At 47.0% G+C, this 19013-nt stretch overlaps 1 protein-coding gene across 1 annotated transcript in view; it reads right to left on the bottom strand.

Annotated features, from left to right (window-relative positions):
- Nucleotides 1–3507: 3507 nt before the first annotated feature.
- The window catches only part of LEXM (lymphocyte expansion molecule), a 32358-nt gene continuing 16852 nt past the window's right edge, over nucleotides 3508–19013 (bottom strand). The window contains exon 10 of the mRNA XM_046660651.1: nucleotides 3508–4770. Within this exon, the coding sequence (XP_046516607.1) occupies nucleotides 4698–4770 (73 nt within the window). The 3' untranslated portion in view covers nucleotides 3508–4697. The remainder of the gene's footprint in view (nucleotides 4771–19013) is intronic.

Below are 19013 nucleotides of genomic sequence, written 5' to 3' on the forward strand. Positions count from 1 at the left end.
CCCCCCCCCCCCCCCCCCCCCCCCCCCCGCCCGGGCTTGGCACCTTGCAGGGCGTCCTAGCGTGGTCCTGTGTGCACTGGGCGCAGTCACACACTCAGAAGGCAAAGGGACCACACTGACCCATTTGGCTTCTGTAGAGGGCGTAAGAAAAATAAGAAGAAACCTCCCTCTCGAGCTTGTGTGCAAAGCCTGTGAACCCTGGCATTGGCTCTCACAGCGGGCGTGTGTGCGTCCCCTCAGCGCTAAGCTGATGATCCTACTTGCCGTGGAGAAATGGCTAAGGGAGCAGACTAACCCAGCAGAGAAGGCGCCATCATTTCACCTCAGCCCCTGGCAGTGTGGCCAGGGGTGCCGGCAGCGCCTGTCATCCTTAGTCCTACAAACCAAAATCTTGCCCGTCAGACCTTACCTGGAACCTGGGGCTTGGGAGGGAAGGTCTTGGGATGGCACCAGCCTCCGGTTCGTGTTCTGCTCCAGTAATATCTTGCCTGGAAAGTGGCAGCCTTCCAAGCATGGTGGGCCGAGTTACCGGCCTTTTCTTGTGGCTGGTCCCATCACTGTCCATCCACTTGGTGGTTTGGCTGGAGTTATGCATGGCACTAGGGTGGTGAGGGAGCAGCGTGTGTGCAAAGTGAAAGAGTAGGCCTCTTCCCCCTAGAGACCCGTTTCTTGGCTGTGTGGAGGTTTCCGTAAAATCAGGATTGTAGCCAGCTGCTTCGGCTGGAAGGATGCATAATTTAATTGGATCTTACTGAAAGGGAAGGGAGGGGTGGGGATAGGTGTGGCCGTGTATCCTGTGTGATTTTTATATTTTTCCTTGATCATGCGGACCAAGAGAAAGGCATGAGTGTCCGCTAGCAGGCTCTTATAGCCGCAGGCGTGCCTACTGTCCAGAACACTTCATGTCCCTTTGGCTGTGTGGCCGCTACTTCTGTGAAAATAAAAGTGTGACCTGGAAACTGGCCTTTGTCATTTCTTGCTCTGGGGACCACAAAGTGAGGTCAGACCTGGCTCAAGTGCAGGCTGTGCCACTCACCGGCTCAGTTTCCCTCTCTGACCTGCACCCCCCGGGGCAGGCTGAGACAACATGGAGGAAGTGACAAGTTTCTTAGGGCGGTTGGGTTTGGGTGGTTTTCTTCCCCGTTTTTGGATCTGTCATTGTCACAATGTGATGTGGCATGGTGTTAATAGGATGCCCCATCTGCACGGTGGAGAACAGACTGCAGGGGAAGGTGGAGGCCACGAGGCCAGGGAGCAGAGTCCGAGTGAGAGGCCACGGCGGCTCAGACCAGGGTGGCGGCCGCGCTTTTTAAGGCACCAGACATGGTTGTTAGGAGCTCCAGGCTGCAGTCTCCACCTCCTCACTTGGTTGTGACCTAACAAATAATGGCAAGTTAATGAATCCTGTTGAGACTACTTCACCTACCAACGGTGGAGACGGCAGCTGCCCACTAAAACTCCTTCCTCCCGCTGAAGCCCAGCGCCCTCCTGGACCACACTGCCCAGGCTCCCCTGCAGTCAGGCGCGTCCTCGGAGTTGGGTTGTGAACAGAAGTGATAAGAAGCTCCCATGAGAGGCTCTGCTGGCTCTTCCCCTCCTGTTAGCTGGGCGCAAACGACAACCAGACCACAGGCCGGGGCAGAGCCGCAGTGCAAGGGAGCCCACCTGAGCCCTGGCCTGGGCTGTGATAGAGCAGGAAGGGAGCCTTGACAGAAGCTAGGTGGCTGCGGATTTGGGACGATTGGTTGGAGCAGCTTAGCTTGCCCTGGTTGTTACAGAGGTGCCAGCTTAAAGGGGCAGAGATGTGCGAGCTGAGTTCAGTGCAGTGAAGTTTGATGAAAATGTGCAGTAGCCACAGTGGACATTTTCTTATTTTGTGTGACGTGGGGATCGCATCCTACAGTTATCTGAGAGAAGCCCTTTAGGAAATTCCTTTTCCTATTGTTCAGCTTCTCAGATCTGGATTTTGTGAATTCTCCTTAAAGGAGAAAAAATCTGTAATGTTCCTTAGAACAGATTTTGCAGTTTAAGCCTCAAATATCACCTTGCATTTGAGTAGCACACAACATAGAATATCTTATTTAGTCCTCACAGTCATGTAACCAAGGCAGGTCCCTTTGTATTCCCATTTTACAGATGAGGAAAGCGAAGCTCAAGAAAGGTCAAGTGAGTTCCCTGAGGGCACAGCGAAGCTCTCTCTGAGTTGAGCGGAGGCAGACGCATCTCTAGTCTACAGCAATATGTGCTCAAAGATCCTCTTAAGCAACCACAGAAATGCCAGAACCTGAGGTTACTTTCATAAGATTTAAATGCCAAAGGGCTCAACCCAGTCTTCTGCAGATTCTGGCAAGAGACTGAACTAGAATTGGTAGTGGTTAGACTCCCCACCACTGCCACTCCCCGGCCCCATGGAACTCTTTTTTTCCAAACAAAAACTTTTAGGAAAAGTCCAACATATAAAACACATGGAGCTACTGTGGTTCAAGCTGGGTGGGACCAGGAGCCCAGCCATTATGGCCAGCCCTCCTGACTTCCTTCCCTGAAGGTTGCTGGAGGCCTCAGCAGAGCCAAGTTAACCAACCTCGGGTCTCCATGTCCTCTCATGGCCCAACCCAGGCAAAAGGGCAAAGGTCACAAGGAGTCAGATTTCAGCTCAACATCCAAAGGATGCTTTTACAATCCTGGCTGCCCTGCCCTGGGAGGGGCCGGTGTGGGGGTGTGCAAGGAGAGGCTAGACAGACAGACGGAGTTATTGTCGTGGAGTAGAGCAGTGGTCTCAAAAGTGAGATGCCCAAACCAGGGGTCTGGCAAGGTGAACCACAGGGATGCTGGAGAAAATATTAGCGCTCGTTTTGATTTGGATTTCCCCAGAAGCAGACGCCGAGACAAGGATTTGAGCGCAAGGAGCTCATTTGGGAGGTGAAGAAAACACCAGTAGGAGGATGAAGAAGGGGTGACAGCATTATCAACAGGTCACCACTGTGGGCAAGTGGATTCCCTGCACTGCGAGACTCAAAGTGGTGTGGAACACACCCGTTGAAGTCGTACCCCACAAGGGGTGAGGCAGCTGGGTGTTTATACTCCAGCATCCCCGATTCAGAGCTTGAGGGTGGCTCCTGAGGGGTGTGAAGTCCGTGGCCCTTCCATGGCGGCCAGAGAACCTGTCACTCCACTGTTGCCGGATGTCCCTTCTCAGCACTTGTGACTTTTGTAACACAGAGAAGTTCATTGGTACCTCATGGCAAAGTACTTACAAGAATTGCCTGATTTAAAGTTGTTACACAGGTTTGTCTTACAGAAAGGCCAGCATTCCAAATTTGCTGACCTTCTCTATGGTGACAGTGACTGTCAGAAATATGACAGCTAACATATATATTGGGGAAAAATGTACTTATTCTATAAGGCAAAGCGATCTTTTTAAAAAAGTTTTATTGCACGTAGTTTTTAACTTTCTATTTGGAATTAATTTTTGACTTACAGAAAAGTTGCAAATGCTAGTACAGAGAGTTCCCTACCCCCCACCCCCAGCTTCCTCCAACATTAACATCTACACAGCCACACTGAAATCAAAACCAAGAAATTAACATGGGCATAATAATATTGACTAAAACACAGACTTTACTTGAATTTCACCAATTTTAACACTATGTACAAAAAAATCTTACTGAATCCCCAGAAAAGCTGATGAATCAGTTTTTGATTCTATTATAAAACGCATTTTAAATTTTCAATTTTTGATTGTTTATTGCTAGTATACAGAAAGAGTTGATGTTGATATATTGATCTTATTTCCTGAGACCTTGCTAAACTGACTTATTAGATCTAGTTTGCATCTAGTTTGGGTCATCAGCTTTTCTGAGGCTTCAGTAAGATTTTTTGTACATGGATGCCGTCTGTGGATAAAGACAGTCCTATTTATCCCAAAGCCGTCATTTCGATGTGAGTGAGAAAGTAATGGCTTTCTGTAAGGCACTCATGCTCTGAAGAGCATTTGAAGTATTTTTTATCATTATGTGAGTTTTGTGACTGAGGCTGTGGGGTGCCAGTGTCCTTTTCTCTAGAGACAACAGACTCCTGCCAACCCACCCAATGTCTCACTGACAAAAACAGTGACGGAAGGAGCTCAGGATCAGGTGACCACCCCCCACAGACCCCCTCTGGGCTAGACCGCATGCCCATGAGGCTGACCTGGGCGTGGAGTTGATTGTTCCCTATGGCCACACACTGCCTGGAGGTCAGCAGCCTCCTCATAGCATCCGGGACAGAGATGGAGTACTCCTGGAGGGGGCCTGCAGCTGCTAATGACATATGCTACACTCTCCTGCCCCTCTTTGGATTTTAATGAAAAGAGAGTCAAGCACTTTGGCTTTAGAATAGAAGGGTTCCAGGAGTGTCAACCACAGTCCACTCCTTTAGTGCATCTGCTGTCTGACTCCCATGTTCACGTCATTGGCCGATTTGAATTCTCAGGATGATTGATCTCTCATGTCAAAATACATCTGGTCCCAGCTGTCACAGCAGACATCATGACCCCCAGGCAGACGGCTCCAGCAAAAGTGATCCCACTACATCTTCCAGGCCTTCCCATGTGTCCTTTCTCCAAGATCCCCCATTCCCACTCCTACCCTCCCATCCCCAGATTTGTCTTCAGGCCTCTGGGCCCCCCGGTCACGGCATGCTGTCCTTCACGTGTGGCTTTAAGGAGTAGGATCTGAATTGTAATCCACAGTTGGAGGGCACTTTCCCTTAGTAAAAGGCGTGATCCTTTCCCTGTAAAAAGACAGAAAGAAAGAAAGAGAAAATGGAACTAGTCCCTTGGAAGGGAGTGAGCCCCCATCCCTGGAGGGGCACCCACAGGGGATCCTACATTGGGTGAGGCCAAAATTGATGACCTTCAGAGCATTTCCAATGAATCAGACTGGTTATAAGGAGGAGAATCCTCTACTTTGTACTTGGTCTAGCTCATCAGAGCCCCCAAGTTGGTTTGTAAGAACTTCACATACAAAACCCCAGCACTTGAAAGATCATCCAGCCCAACCCTGAAAGGGAGAATGTGGGCCAGAACCCCAGCCCCGAGCCCCTGACCTCAGTCTCGTGTCCCCCCATTGCTCTGATTCTTTCTCAGAGTGGAACCCCTGAAGGCTCTGGTTGCCATTGGGGAGCCATTGGAAGATGGTGTTTCAATAAGAAGACTTTGCTTTGTGTGTCGAACACCATCAACCAGCCCTTACGTTACACACATTTATGCGTCTGTCTTCCCCACTGAGAGGGAAACTCCATGAAGACAGGACTTCGACTTCCTTATTGCTATTTCCGCTCTGCCTAGACCATGCCCTGGTGCTCGGTAGGTGCTCCACAAACATTGGTCCAAGGAAGGGAAGTCGGAGGGAGGGAGGACTGGCCAGGACTTACTGCCATCCGGCGGGTCTCCACACCTCTGGCTCTTCACCCCTCCCCATCCACTGCCCATGTCCTGGCTCAGAGCCTTCGCTCTCACCTCACCATTAAGATGGCCTCCTTGTCCCTCCTCGACCCCAACTCCCCTACCCTACCATGCCACAGAGCATGTCTCTAAAACTCAAGTGTCACTTCCCATTAAAACCTTCTGAGTATCTGGGAGAAAATATTTGCAAAACATATATCTGATAAAGGATGTATGCTGAGAATACAAAAAGAACTCTCAAAACTTAATAGAAGAAAATGAACTACCATTTTTTTTAAATGTGCAAAAGAAGATACATGGAGGAAGCACATGAAAAGATGCTCAACATCTTGTCATGGGAGAAATGCAGATTCAAGCCAGAAGGAAATACACCTATTAGGATGGCTAAAATAAGGAATTAGACTCCACCTGCATTGCTGGAGGGAATATGGAACAGCACAGTCACTTCAGAAAACAGTTTGGCAGTTTTTTATAAAGTTACACATACACTTACCAAGTGACATAGAAATTCCACTCTAGATATTTACCAAAGAGAAACAAAACCATATGTGTATACAAAGACTTGCACGAGACTGTTTATAGCAGCTTCATTCAAAATTGCTCAAACTGGAAGCAACTCAAATGTCCTTCACCTTGGAAATAAACAGTGGTCTGTCCACTCAACGGAGTACAACTCTGCATTAAACAGCAACAAACTACTCATATACACAATAGAACGGCTGAATCTCAAGAGTGTTATGGGAAAGAAAAGACACAAAATTCTATATATGGCATGATGTCATTCACAGGACATTCTGGAAAAGGCAAAGCTATAGGGATGGTGGGAAGAGTAGTTGCGAGGGGCTGGGGGAGGGGAGGAAACTGACTACAAATGGCACACGGGAACTTTTGGGGGCGATGGTACCATCCTATATTTTGCTTGTTTTGGTGATTACCTGACCACACGCATTTGTCAAAACTCATAGAACTGTATTCTTTCAAAGGGTGAATTTTACTGGACATGGTCATGCTCTTAGAGATCTGCTTAAGAAAAATCCTTCTGCGGCGTCTCACAGGCAGGATGAAGTCAAGGCAGCTTAGCTTTGTGTTCAGATTCTCCAAAGACTGACCCAGCTGGCGCCACCTGCCTTCCTCTCTGCTATTTATACATACACAAGATCCAAAACGAACCATCTAGTGTTTTCCAGACTTTTCCCGAGCTTTTTGCCCCCTTGCCTTTGCTTGTGCAGTTCCCTCTGTCCTAAATGTCTCCTCGTCCCTGGAAGAAGTGAACCCCACAGCTCAGAGCCTTCACACCAGGGAGGCAGCCCTGCTCTGCGACTGTAGTAGACACAAGGCAGAAATGGCCCAAGTCTCCCCTTCTCCTGGTCTCCGTGCCCTTAGCAATGTGACTCTGCAGCTTCTCCCGCCCCTTCCCCTCCCCTTGAATCTGAGCCGGCCTTGTAACTTGCTCTGGCCAATAGAATGTGTAGAAGTAACGGTGTGCCATTCCGAGCCTCGGCTGCAGAAGGCCTTGCACAATTCCTCTCTCAAACCTCTCCCTCCTCCATGAGAACAAGCCTGGGCTGGACTGCGGAAGGATGAGAGGCCATGTGGAAGAGTCTGCTTGTCCTACCCAAGACCATCCCAGACCAGCCAGACCCCAGCCAACCCACAGACTCGTGAATAATAAGAAATAGATACTGTTTTAAGCCACTGAGTTTGGGGGTGGTTTGTTACGCTGCAATAGCTAACTGACACAGTCAGTAACTCGCTGTGGTTCTGAGAAAATTACTCAACGTCCTCATCTGTATACTAAAGACAACAGTATAGGCCTCACAGGGTTTTGTGGGGCCCATAAAAGAAGATGTTTCTATAGAGTTGAGGACAGTGCCTGGCACATGTCAACCTTTGATTACGTTTGTCATTGCCTTTTCAAACGCAACGCGTACCCAACTTTTGAGAGCCACCCCGAATGCCACTTCTTCCAAGCAGCCCTCCTGACTCTTGAAATTGGATATAATCTTTCCCTCCTCTGAATTTCCATAGCACTTTCTCTACCTTCCTCCAATGCACGATATCTTCAACTGTAAGCGCTCTGGAAACATAGCCACGGCCTTGAACACAGGTGTCCATCCAGTACCGACACAGACTCAGAGTCAGAGAAAGATTAAATGATTTGCACAGACCTGGGACAGGAAATCTGTTTTCCTGCCTCCCAGGCCACTGTTCCTGCCACCATTACACATAAGTTCTTTCAAGGGTGATCCCAGCATCCTTCCTTGCCTGTAGTTGGCACTCAGTAAACATATCCTTAATTGAATCGGCGGCAATGAAAACGTACAGGGGCATTTGGAGGCTGTCACAAACACTGGGTGGCCACTGCTGGCAACCACTGGGCAGGTACGAGGGGTGCCACACATCCCACCACGGGCAGGAGTGTCTGGCTCTCTGAACAATTGCCCTCCAAAGGCTGAGGGCGCCCTGCCGAGAAATGCTAGGCTGCAGGAAAGGAGGAGGGTGACAAGTCCTTCTTCTAAGAGGACCCCGTCCTGCGAGACAGACTCATTATCCCTATTCTGCAGCTGAGAAGAGAGAGGCCTGCTTAGGGGCCCAGGGTCACCAGGTAGGAGATGGCAGAGCAGTTTAACCTGCATCTTATCGCACAGCCCACAGACTTGTCAGAGCCGCAAACAGGTCCCATCAGGTTGGGAAGTTAGGCTGCTCTGAACAAGGCCAGGGAGCAGACCACACTGTAGGGAGCAGAGTCCAGGCCACCCGCTGGGACAGGGGCTGTCAATCCTGAGGTCACATGGGGACACGCTGTGCCTCGGGAAGCTCAGGTGACTTGTCAAGGCACACAGCTTGTACGCACAGAGCCCCAGTCTCCTCCCCCAGGCAGGGCTCACATTTTCCGGTCTCTAGAGTCGCATGACCCTCTAAGGGTTTCAGGCTTGAGCAAGTGGTAATTCAGACAAGAGGAGGCAAAGTCCAGTCCCACCCCGATGTTACATCTTCCACGTGGCCCTGCCAAAGATCAGCTGCACCCTGAGGAAAGCTTGTTGGCTACTTGATTTGCAGGTGTTTGTGTGCAAAAAGGCCAAACTCCTACATCAAGACTGCGACCCGCCCCCAACCCCCGCCGTGTGACTCTTTGCCCCGCCAGCCTGGTCGTCTTGCTGCAACTCTTGCCACATCCTTTCCCATGCCCCACCCTCCAGCCGCTCCGCCGCCCCCAAACAGCCGGGCTTGTTCCCCCCTCAGCACCCACGCTGGTCGCTGGGACACCCTCCATCTCTCTGTGCCACCTTCCCAGGTAGACTCGGGCACTTCTCCCCCTGCGCTCCACACTCCGCAGCATCTTGCCGAGCCCTCTGTCAGGAACCTGATTCTAGATCAGTCCCTCCTGTCCGCCCCACTTGCCTGTGACCTTCTGCGCCAGAACCCCTGGCCCCAAGCCAATGTTGACTCAATTTAATTGAATCACCAAGCTTTCTGCCTCCCCCGCCCCCTGCCCTCATCCAAGGTCAATCTTTCTCTGCGCTGGGGTGACCACCCCTCCGGCCCATGGAAGGAGCAGGCTCCATCGCCCCACAACTGAATCGCTTACTTCTTCCCTGCTGATCAGCCCAGAAATACGCTCAAGTCTCTATGTCCACCCACTCCCACCAGAAATAAAGGAAAGAAGACAGAAGAAAAGCAGGAAGGGAGGAGGAAAGGAAGGAAGGAAAGTAAAACCATGGCCTTCTCTCCACTCCACTTCCCTTGGAGCTGAGGCCCCGTCCTTCCCGGGCACCATGTTGTCTCTACAGCAATCGCCAGGCTTCTGTGCTGCACAGTAAACAGCAGTGGGGGGTTGTAGGGAGAGGGGGACAGAACTTCCAGGGGTCCCCCTTTCCTGCCCAAACTTCCAAACCTCCCACCAAAGCAGCATGAACAAAAGCCCAGGAGGTAAAGGAAAGTGGACAGGTGAGGGCAGGTGGGGAGAGGACAGGGAGACAGCCGTGGGGAGGTGCTCTCTGCCTGAGCCTTCCCGGTTCAGAGAGCCTCCCTCCTGGCCCATCCTCCAGGAACCTGTGGGGAAGAGTGGGGAGGGCGTTCTGGATGCAGAGAGAGGTCCCGGGCCCCACTTGCCCTCATCCTTCTTCTCAAGCTACCCTGTAGCTGTAGATGGCGGGCGGGGGGCGGGGGGGGGGCTTCCCCGTGAAGCGGGGGCCCTCTGGGGTAGAACTGCCATCTGGTTCCCCGCGGCGATGTCCCCGTGGCCAGGATGTGCGTGGCACGTTCTAAGTGTTGGATGGACGTTTGAAGCCTGCACGCATGGCCACCACTGACCAGCAGCGACTTCAGGAAATCACTTTTTCTGAATTTCAGTTGCCTCGACTGAAAAACATTGAGAGTAATATCTACCTTTTAAAGTTACTGCATATAGTAAATATATACAAAATCCCTTTGTACATTATAAATAAACTCCAAGAATATAAGAATTGATTATTATTATTATTACAAAGAACGGATGTTTATGATTTCAATTGCAGATTTCTAGACAAGGAATATGGCTTTAGTTTAAAATGCTAAAAAGGTGGTAGGCATACTGAAGTATAAGTATTTAGGAGGAAATGTATTGATGTCTGCCATTTGCGCTGAAATATATCAAATTATAAGATGAGCAATAGATGGATAGAAGGATGGATAGGTAGAAAATATGTCACAAAGTAAGAAGAGTAAAATATTAATGATATAATCTAAGTGCCGGGTATACTGGTATACACTTTCCATTTTTCTGTTAAGTTTGAAAATTTTCATAATAAAATGTGAGGCAAGAAAACTTAAAAGGAAAAATAAATTCCTGCCAAATCAGACTGGAAGTTCCCCACGTGCTCCTTTCCTGGAGGCACCCAGACATCAATTAATGCTCTGAGTCATCCTTTAACAAATATCCACTGAGCTTCGTCGATGCATGGCAACTGGCCACTGCAGCTGGAGAGTAGAGAAGGTCTCTTTAGTACGGACCAAGGGCACAGGAAAAAACAATCACAACGTGATGGGAAAAGGGCTTCAATGCGGGAACACACAGGAGGCTGAGAATAAAGAGACACTGTCTGGAAAAATCATGGAAGGCTTCCTATTTAAGTAGGGTGGTGGAGGCTGACTAGGAGTTTTCCAGACAGAAACTAGGAGAAGAATGTTCCAAGAACAGATCACAGCGTGGCCAAACGCCCAACGGACTAAAGAGCAAGAGATTGGTGCCAAGTGTGGCCTGGTTGGAACAGAGCGCTCATGTCCACACGGCCACACGGTGGGCCAGATGGAGTAAAAAGACCTGGTAGAAAGAGCCATGAAGGAGGCCAGGTGGAAACCCTGGTCCGTTGGTTGGTCAACCGGATTTATGAAGCACCTGCTGCATATTCAGCTCTAAAGAATGAAAAGAAGGCTCCCTGCCCACGCAGGAGTTCAGTCTCAGGCTGCCTGACTGGAGGCCTAGGACACTGCAGCTTGGCAGGAAGAAGCAGGTGAGGCTTGGGGGTGAAGGGTGAGAAAGATTAGCTGTACCTAGACATTCCAGGAAGAGACTTCACAACACTGTCACGCACACTCTCCCTCACCTGGAACCAAAACAGCAACCTGTTCAAAGACCTGTTGTGTCCTGCCAGTCCTGGCCTCCTACACACCTGGCCGAGGAGGAGAGGCTGAAGCTCAGGGTGGGAGTCAGAGCTATGACTCCTGGTCCCTGCCCTGCCTCTGTTCGGCTGCGGGCCTCTGGGCCATCGGCATCACCCAAGCTCTCCAAGCACGCTAACTCGTGTGTGGGACGGGGAAGACAGCCCCGGCAGCCGCCTTCCTGCAGCAGCTCCGCGGCACTGTCTGCGCTCTCACATCCCCAGGCACACTGGACCGTGACCGCTGCCCTGGGGCCAAAGGCAGGCAGTGACGACCGCACGTCCCCACCGAGGAGGTGCGAGGACCCACTGAGGACGCCTCTGTCTTTCCAGCCTCCACTCGTTTCCCTTAGTTCTTTATCCCCCTTTATTTTTAATGTTTTGATTTTGTCTAACCTCTAAAGTTGAATGATTGCTCTTTCAGTTTCAGTATTTCTTGTTTAATATTAAAAGCAGTTAAAGCTATGAATTTTGCTCTAACGGGCATCGACAATATTACATGGGTTTTAATATAGTGTTTTCACTGTAATTAATTTCTAAACAGTCTGTAATTTCAAACTTGATTCTCCCCTGAGTTATTTAGAAGAGCTTTCTGATTTCCAAGGACCTGGCTTGGGGGTCGTCCTTTTACTGTTCACATCTTGTTTCATTGTACGATGTTTAGAAAAAGAGACCTAAAATTTTCTATGTAGGGAGTTTTTAATTTAGACATTTTTAATGAAATTTTCTTAGAGGATCAACTTTCGTAATGCTCCACGAGTATCTGAAATTAATGTGGAGTAAAATACACCTATTGAGGGGCCGGCCCGGTGGCGCAGCGGTTAAGTGCGCACGTTCTGCTTCAGCAGCCCCGGGTTTGCTTGTCAAGCCATGCTGGGGTAGGCGTCCCACATATAAAGTAGAGGAAGATGGGCATGGATGTTAGCTCAGGGCCAGTCTTCCTCAAAAAGAAAAAAAAATACACCTATTCAAATCCTCCAAATAATTACTCACATATTCTTATGTGTCAAATTTTCAGATGGGTCTATTAAGAATTCCATTATGATTCTGAGAGTTTGTCACTGTTACTTTGGGTGTGTAAGGGTTCATGGTTATTATATCTTCTTCATGGATTTTATTGTTTATCACAATTAAATACTCCTCTTTGTCCCGTTGAATATTTTTGCCTTGAATTCTACTTTTCTGGGCATCTGTAAACCGGTTTCTCTTTGTTATTGGTTACATTTATCTGGTATCTCATAGCCAGACATATTCTAACATACTATGTCTTCCCCCTTCTTGAGCTCTCCACACTAATTCATTTTTTATTTAATTGGAGTATATCCCCCAGTAGTATTTTCAGAAAAGATACATTTGTTATACATCTTGAATCCTTGTGATCTCTATTTGCCTTGCACATGAATGACAGGTAGGCTACATAGATAATTCTGCAGTCTTGCATTTTTTTCTTCAGAATTCTATAAACAATGTTTTCTATCATTCATGTTTCAGAAGAGAAGGCCACAACATGTCTGATAGTCTTGTATTTAGATTAGAGGTTATTTGTCTTTTTAGATGTGATACTTGTAAGATTTTTGTTTTACCTTTGAAACTAGAGATTTCACCACACTTTTAGTGGATTGAATGCGTACATTAACCTCTCTCCCTCCCGAAATCCTACTGAAACAAGAGTAAAGGAATAAAAATCTAAAAGCACACGCCCACGACGACAGAAAGAACAGAAGCAGAAGTAAGAAGAAATATTTTGGAAGTTGGAGAGCAGAAGGAAGAATGGTAACAATCTTAGCAGACCCAAGAGAGCTAAACCCTAAGCCAACAGATGATAAAGCCAAGAATTTCTTCACTCCGAGAGACTGAGGAATTGGCAGCACCAGATACTTCTGGAAGATTGAAGGTAGAACCGAAAACGGGGATATTGACTGAAGGTCTCTGAAGTACTGGTTTCTCTCCCCGCTCTCTGAGCCAGGTGAGCACCCCTCACAACTGATGATTGAAGAGCTTATTCTCTGGAGATAGACAGGCTCTCCGTGCAGGGTGACACCAGGCACAGGTGACACCATGAGCACCATATTCAAACCAGGGAAGTAAACAGAAGTTCAGTCATGACATATCGAGACCTCCAGGCTCTTCTCCTCCACTCAGAGCTCTGGCAGCCAGGCTTATATCTCCCAGAAGAGCTTTCTCAGCCAAGGCCAAGAGAAAAGTCTAACCACACTGACAGTGAAGTTCCCAGCCTGATGATCCTGTGGTGAAGTCTAGGATCAACAAGTGCCCCAGAGCCTTCAGGAGGATTTTGAATTGGACATGAGTGCACAGCCAAGGATCACCCGACATTGGAGAAAAACCTCTGATACAGAAGACTGAGGTCTCAACAAACAGACAGAAAGAAAAGAGGTTTGATAAAAGGAGACAATGTCAGGCAAACTTGTCTTCATCAAAAATATCTTCAAAGGATGAGAAAGCATAGTATCTGTGAAATAAGAGCATGTGGTTACTAAGAAGAATACTCAGAAACCAAAAAATAACTCTTGAAATTAAAATATGAAACCAGAAATGAAAAACTCAGTGAGTGAACAAGAGAATATGTCTGGTCACCTGAAATCAGACGTCAGCTCAGAAGTGCCCAGGACAGAACTAGGCACAGAGTAGGCTTTTCAAATGCATCAGTCAACGAAAGAGCATCTAAGGGAATCCTTCTTCCCACCTTATGACCCACTTTCTGTGCCTTGTGGCACAGTCCTGATCTAAGAGTCCAAACGGGTCAGGGCTTCACGAGCAATGATGAACCCGAGCCCCAGGGAGAATCATGCATCAGCCTGACGACCAGACGCCCCGGGAGCCGCTGGTTGGCTTCCATTCAGCAGCATTCACAAGCCTTAACTAAGCCTGACCACGTCTCTGTAGGGTGCAAATTATCCTCCTTTTACAGACGGGAAAACTGAGGTCTGGAAAACAAAAGGTGACTCTTGGCCGGAGATGGCTCTAAAAGGAGGACCATAACTTGTGTAGTCTACTCAAGAGCTCTTGTCCTTTTACTATTTATCCTTTTTCTGATTATAAAAATAATACATGTTTATTTTGAAAAATTCAAATATTTCAGAAATAAAACAAATAAGGTAGAAGGCAAAAGACCCTGGTGACCCTCCAGAGGCAACCATGGCAACAGATAGGGCCTGGTCCTCCGCAGTGCGCTGTCCATGCACGTGGCAATGCATTTTCTAATGGGATCATTATTCTTCTATTTTTAAATATTTATATGCATTTACTCTTTCACATGAAGTTTATAATTAATTTATCCAGTTCCCCCTACCAATCCCCTCAGGATTTGATAAAAATGGCATTAAATGTGTACATCAATGGGGAGAAGTATTATTTTTCCAATATCAAGTATTTTCATCCATGAACACGGCATTTTCTCCAATTATTCGGGCCTTCTTTAGCACCTTTTAGGGGAGGTTTATACTTTTCTTCATTTATGTCTTCAATATTCCTTATTAAGCTTATCCCAATGCATCTATCATTTGTGTTACTAGTAAGAATGAGATTCTTGTCTTTTTCTCAGTTTTCCATCGGTCGCAGCTGCAGCATCAGAGGAAACGTTTCATGTACACGCTTTACTGCACTGGCCTCCTTAGCTTTACAGCTTTCAAATGAACTCTCCTGGATTTTTTTTAGGTAAACACGTATCATCATAAATTGTAATGATTTTGCTCTTCTTTACCAATATTTATATTTATTATTGATTTTTCTCATCTTACTACATTTGCTAGGACCTCCAGGACAATGCTGAATAATGCCAGCGATACAAGCATTCCAGTCTTGCTCTTGCCTTCATGAGAAGCCTTTAGTATTTTACTGTCCTATTTGACGTTTTTGGCCTCCTCTTTCAAAGTCGCCCATCCTCCAGGGCTCAAACACCCTCCGATTTCTCTCACTGTCTTTGTCAAATCTCCGTCTTAATAGAGGCTTTTTTGGGTCTTTGACAACAGAGGGTGAGTTAAGCCGCTGTAGTTTCTTTCCCTGGATGACGTGCATTTTAAGTCTCTGTAAAGAATTTACCCATTATATTAAGATGCAGAAATCTGCCGAGGCAAAGCAGCTGCTAAGGGACAAGGACAGATCCACAAGACCGTAGCCACAGGGCAGAGCACAATTACACGCATAATCTTCTGCAGTCCTCAGAGCAGATTCACAGGTGGTTATTTTGTTTAATTTATCAGATGAAAGTCTGTCTCCAAGTACCTTGTCCCAGTCACACAGCTAAGTGGTGACACAGAATTCTAAGCCAGGTTACAGGGAACTCCTATAACTCTCAGAGGGCTGAGTGCTGGATGCGATAACAGTGGTAAAAGGAGAAGTTTGGACTTGAGGGGGTGGCAGATGCTCAGGGGGAGAAAATTGAGGGTCCAGTGGGCATGGGGCATCCTTTCCTCCCCGAGAGCCCTTTGCTGAGCAAATAGTATGTAAGATGCGGTTTCCATAAGACGGTGGCTGGGGAGGGTGGTCCTGCAGGAGTCAGGTCATGACACTCTTCCTAGCACACCCAAATCCTCACGTGGGCCCTGCCCTAGGAAGAGAAGGACTGGATTCTAGTCCCAGCTCTACCACTCAACAGCAGTGTGACTTTGGGCAAGTTGCTCCCCTCTCTGGTCCTGTTTGAACACGAGGAATAATAATAATAAAATAAGGCAAACCACCTCAGTGAGAAAGGGAAGAAAATGCTTTTGCACACTACAAGTCTTCCATAGGACTTTCAACTGGACAAGGCAGATGAGTACAGGCGTTTATCTCTACTCCTTCTACTCCCTCCTGCAATCCACTAAAAGAACTATAAAGGAATTTTTTAAATATAGACAAACAAAAAATCGAGAGGAGCTATCAGGGGATAGGGGTGTTAACATGTTTTTGGGAAATGGAAAGTGCAGGAAGGCATTAGCAGAGCTGAGAGGGCCCAAGAGCAAGCCACCTGCAGTAGGGGAGCCAAGGAGCTTGCCAACTCCTGCCACAAACCCCAGGGAGGTGCAGGAATTGGAGGCACCAGTATTTCAAAAAAGCAGGTGCAAGACTGACGGCTGAAAACAACAGGAAAGTTAGACACACTCCCCTTAACTCTTCACTCACCCATATGGAGAGGCTCCAGAGAAGGCAGGCTGGCACAGTGGAAGGTAGCAGACAGGCACCATCATGAGAATAGAGAAGGTAGGTGGATCCATATACTGATTGAGACCCCCAGCCTCCTTCCCTAAATGCCAACAAACACACTTGCCCCCAACCCAGGATGCAAGATCTTTTTCTTGAGAAGCCAAATCATCCCAGAGAAAACACCCAGAAATACTAACATTGAGGGTCTCCCAGCAGAATGACCAGACCCCTATCCAATCCTCCCAGTGAAGCCAATTGACAAGCCCCCCACCCCCACAGACTCACAGCATTTTAAGTGCTTTCTTTCTATAAATATGAACAAGACAAGTGAAAGAAGAAAAGGAACTTGGAAGAAGTGGGATCACGCAGAGACTGCAAAGAAACTGGAGGAAAACTGTCATCACTATCTTTAGACAAAAGAAGAACATGCTACATACGTGACACAGATCTGGATGCTGGTAAAAACAAAAAAAAAGAAGCATCCACAACACAGAGGGCTCTTGGAAGCTAGAAAAGGTGAGAAACAACATTTCAAAAGTCAATAGTTGCATTCAAAGGTGAGGACAAGGAGAATTTACCAGAGAGGAGGACAGCAAAGGCAGAGATGGGATATAAGAAAAGTTGATAAAACCAGAGCATCAAGCCAGGACATCCAGCACTCATCTGAAAGAGAGGAGAGAAAACAGAGGGGAGGAAACCACCAAAGACAAAGATGCAAAAATCTTCCCAGAACAGAAGTGACATCAGCATCATGGCAAAGTGAGCTCTCCCCGTAAACTCTCCCTTCTGAGATACAATGAAAAGGACATTCCTATTCCAACAGAGGACATCCACACAACACAAAAGACATCTGAGAGACCCACAAAGCCCACGTCAGAAGGTGGAGGTACTAGAGCCCCCCCACCCGAAGAAGTGGAATGAGTTAGGAGAGTGCTTCTCTTCTTCCCAAAGGGCAGCGACCCAGGGACTGTGCGTGGCTCTAAGAGGAAAGTGGGGAGGGGGCAGCCTTCCACGGGAACACTATTGCTTTCTGAGGTCCCTTACAGCCCGGGGAAAAGCCCCACACAGAGGTGACTGGCTATTGCAGGGGTGTCTTCATCAGGCTAACACCCAGAGAGCAGATACTGAGGGCAGAGCAAGAAGCCCCCCAAGATTGTACACGAAAAAGAAAGCACCACTCCCCACTGCCCAGCACCCCAGTTCAGCAGGTCCAGAAAAGCAGTGGCTGGAGCTGAGCCGCAGATAATGGTAGGCTCTGAATATGCAGCTCCTGACCCCCACCCAGTGGCGGCAGGTGGAAGCAGCGATCAAATACTACCACTACGCAGAACCATACATCCATGCCATCAAGCAGTTCGAAAAAATTTATTAAATCTCCAGACCAGAAGGAAAAGGACAAGTACGCAGAAATCAGTCCTGAAGGCACAGAAATCTATAATCTAAAAGACAGAGAATTCAAAATAACTATCATAAAGAAACTCAGAGTTACAAGAAAATGCAGATAGACAGGTCAAAGAATTCAGGAGCTTCTTCACAAAAGAGATTGAAACTATAAAGATGAGCCAATTAGAAATATTGCAGATGAAGAATGCAATGGATGAGATGAAGAAGATGTATTCTGAACAATAGAGCTGATATTATGGAGGAACAAATCAGCAATACTGAGGATAGAAATATAGAAATGCTTCAGATGGAGAAGAGAAGGAAAAAGACTAAAAAGAAATAAAGAAACTCTATGAGAAACATCCAACTCAGTTAAGAAATGCAACATAAGGATTATAGGTATTCCAGAGGGCGAAGAGAAGAAGAATGGAGCAGAAAGCTTGTTCAAAGAAATAATAACAGAGAACTTCCCAAACCTGAGGAAAGAGATGGAAATGCAAGTGAATGAAGCCAATAGATCTCCTAACTATACCAATGTAAGAAGACCTCCAAGGCATATGGCATACAGTAATGAAGCCAACAAAAGTCAATGATAAAGAAAAAATATTAACGGCAGTAAGGCAGAAGAAAATAACTTACAAAGGAATGCCTATCAGGCTTTCAGCAGATTTCTCAGCAGAAACCTTACAGGCTAGGAAAGAGTGGACTGATATATTCAAAACTCTGAAAGACAAAAACTTTAAGCCAAGAATACTCTATGAAGTGAAAATATCCTTCAGATATGATGGAGGAATAAAAATTTTCCCAGATAAACAAGAGCTAAGGGAGTTCATTGCCACAAGACCCTCCCCCTACACAAGAAATCCTCAAGAAGGCCCTTTACCTGAAAAAAAAGAAAGAGATTACAAAGCCCTGAGTAAGGAGATAAATAGGTAGACAAAATCAGAAAATTGTAGCTATCCATCAGAACAGGTTAGCAAATACTAAAGTATAACATTAAAGATAAAGGGAAGGAAAACACCAAAAATAAATATAATCTTGCCCTTTTCACCACAAACTCACAACACAAGATGGAATAAGATGTGAAAAAAACAACTTAGGAGAGGAAGAGGGAAGAGATGGCATTGGCTTAGTCTAAGGAAATAAGAGGTTATTAGAAAATGGACTGTCTCATATATGAGATGTTTCATACAAACCAAAAGGTAACCACTAAACAAATAAGTAGAACAGAGACACAAATAATGAATAAGGAGAAGACTAAGAAAACAAGCATAGAAAACTACCTAACCGAATTGGTAATCCAAAATACACGGGATGAGAAACAAAAGGAAATGCAGAAGAACCAGAAAAAAGTGATAAAATGGCATCATCAAGCCCTCCTATATCAATAATCACTCTAAATGTAA

This window comes from Equus quagga, chromosome 5 (genome assembly GCF_021613505.1).
Source record: "Equus quagga isolate Etosha38 chromosome 5, UCLA_HA_Equagga_1.0, whole genome shotgun sequence".
Classification (NCBI taxonomy): Eukaryota; Metazoa; Chordata; class Mammalia; order Perissodactyla; family Equidae; genus Equus; species Equus quagga.